This window comes from Eimeria mitis, genomic scaffold (assembly GCF_000499745.2).
Source record: "Eimeria mitis Houghton genomic scaffold, Emh_scaff1880, whole genome shotgun sequence".
In the NCBI taxonomy this organism is placed as follows: Eukaryota; Apicomplexa; class Conoidasida; order Eucoccidiorida; family Eimeriidae; genus Eimeria; species Eimeria mitis.
The window spans coordinates 4,658-7,157 of NW_013570203.1; the positions used below are offsets into that span (position 1 = coordinate 4,658).

The following is a 2,500-nucleotide window of genomic DNA, read 5'->3' on the forward strand; positions in this document are numbered from 1 at the left end:
TACGCGAAGACATCTGGGTGTATGCTGAGTTATTTACTGGCGATGAAAATGTAGATTTATATTTTGTTTGTATTTTAGGTTTAAGTGGTTTGATAAGAGAAGCCCTACAAACAAAAACCCCAAAAGAGCTGCTGCAGCAGCTGCAGCAGTATGGTGGTATGCATGCAGCAGGCTCACTCGATCCCCGTCCTTCTCTGCTGCAGTTGCCTGGTTCTGCTGCTGCTGCTGCTGTTGCTCTAGGTATTACATCTGCTGCTCCTCCTGCTGCTGCTGCTGCTGCTGCTGCTGCTATTGATGCGGGAGGAGATACTGTTGCTGCTGCTGCTGCTGCTGCTGCTGCTGCACCTGGATACGTTCTATTGCCTATACCTGTCTCTCCCCCTCCTGCTCTTTTTTATGATTGTACACACGACAACGAACCAGCAGCAACGAAGTTTTGTGCTGCAGCAACAATTACTTTTGCTGCTGCTGCTGCTGCTGTTGCTGCTGCATGCGGCAGCACAAGAGGGGTAGATGAACTCGTACCCAGAACCCTTTCTGTCGTCACCGAGCGGAGGTTATATAAAGACTATCACCCTGAGGCCCCTCTCTCTCCCCCCGCAGCAGCAGCAGCAGCAGCAGCAGCAGCAGGGGGAGAAAGAGAGAAAGAGAAAGAGGATAGTGTTGTTGTTATGTGGATAGAAAAAGCAAATAATGTAAAAATAAAAGGAGAATGGGATAACTGGAAAGAAGAGATAGAGATGCAGAAAGAAGGAGATATATTCAGGTGTATACTGAGCTCAGATAAACACTTTATAAATAAAAATATAAATAAAAATAAAAATAAATATAATAAATATATACAAATTAAATTTATTGTTGATGGAGAGTGGAAACACTGTCCATACACCCCAACCATCGCTGATGAAAACGGAAATCTAAATAATATCATTTCTCTACCTGGAACACAAACCCCAGGTAAACCCTAAACCCTCAAAAACCCTAAACCCTCAAAAACCCTAAACCCTAAACCCTAGGTGATAGAAACCATATAAACCCCTAAAACCCTAACTTTTAATAATATTTTTTTCTCTATTTTCCTCTTGTGCAGCGAGGGTTTCTTTGTATTTTCTTTTTCTAGGGTTTAGGGTTTAGGGTTTAGGGTTTAGGGTTTAGGGTTTATGTGTTTAGGTAGCATGCCGGGTTTGCTTGGTGTTCGTCCTATATTAAATAAACTACACGAGAGACTAGCTCGAGAAGGGTTTACGCATTTCTCTGTTTATATAAAAGGAGAAGATATACTTATAATAAAAAGAATAAACCCTCAAACCCTCAATTGTTGTTATACACTCATTAGGTGCGCATACACCCCAAACCACCAAGCCACCACACAAACCGTAAGCAAAAACCCTAAACCCTCAAAACCCTAAACCCTAATTAACCCTAAACCCTAGAAACCCTAAACCCTAGAAACCATAAACCCTAAACCCTTTCTGCGTTCTACCCGGGACCTCCTTTGCCTCTATCTATATCGATTTCCAGGGTTTAGGGTTTAGGGTTTAGGGTTTAGGGTTTGTGTGTGTAGGTGGAGCTGAGTGGGTGTATAAAGGAGGTGGTATTGTTGGCTCGTTTGTGTATACCTTTTGAGGGTTTAGGGTTTTATAAAGAAGAAAAAGAGAAGATAAATGGTGTTAGTGGTTTTGGTTGTATATATGAGGATCTATCTACCTTTGCGGGGTGTACATACACCCCAAATGAGGGTTTGTCTACACTCTCTCTGCATGCATTCCCCCCTGGCTCTGTTGCTGTTTTTATAACGAAACCAGAAGATACGTTGCTGCTGCAGCAGCTGCAGCAGCAGCTGCGAGATACCATCTGCAGCAGCCCGCTGCTGCTGTCTGCTGCAGCAACACAAGACCTTAATCATTTATTTTATTGTTGCAGCAGAGAAGAAATAGACAAAACAAAAGGAGACAGAAATGTATATAATATACCCGGAGGAGGAGATACAGTGTATGCGGGGCTGGCGGGTGCATGCATAGTATTGGATGCAGCACGACAGCAGCAGCAGCAGCAGCAGCAGCAGCAGCAGCAGCAGCAGGAGAATCAGCCCCCAATCAATAAAAACCTCACCGAGGGTTTGTGGCTGCTGCAGTATACAATAGATAGACTCAACGATACCCCCACGCTGCTGCTGCTGCAGCAGCAGCTGCAGCACACATGTAAGCTGCTGCAGCAGCTCAAAGGATACAACTGGATTCGGCCCTACATAGTTGATCGTCTCCTTTCTGGGGTGTATGCACAGCTCGGTGCTTTGCTGCTGTCTCGCCTACCTGCTGCAGCAGCACTCTTCCCCTTTAAACCACCAGCAGCAGCAGCAGCAGCAGCAGCAGCAGCAGCAGCAGGAGCAGCAGCAGGAGCAGCAGCAGCAGCAGCNCAGCAGCAGCAGCAGCAGCAGCAGCAGCAGCAGCAGGAGCAGCAGCAGGAGCAGCAGCAGCAGCAGCATCAGCAGCAGCAGGAG

At 46.0% G+C, this 2,500-nt stretch overlaps 1 protein-coding gene across 1 annotated transcript in view; it reads left to right on the top strand.

Moving 5' to 3' along the window:
• Positions 1–2,500, top strand: part of EMH_0045110 (glycogen debranching enzyme, putative) — a gene marked incomplete at both ends in the record, with an annotated part of 7,271 nt that overhangs the window by 4,639 nt on the left and 132 nt on the right. The window contains 3 exon segments of the mRNA XM_013496038.1: positions 204–766; positions 1,927–2,413; positions 2,417–2,500. The exon segment at positions 2,417–2,500 is cut by the window's right edge and continues 132 nt beyond it. Of these exon segments, the coding sequence (XP_013351492.1) occupies positions 204–766; positions 1,927–2,413; positions 2,417–2,500 (1,134 nt within the window).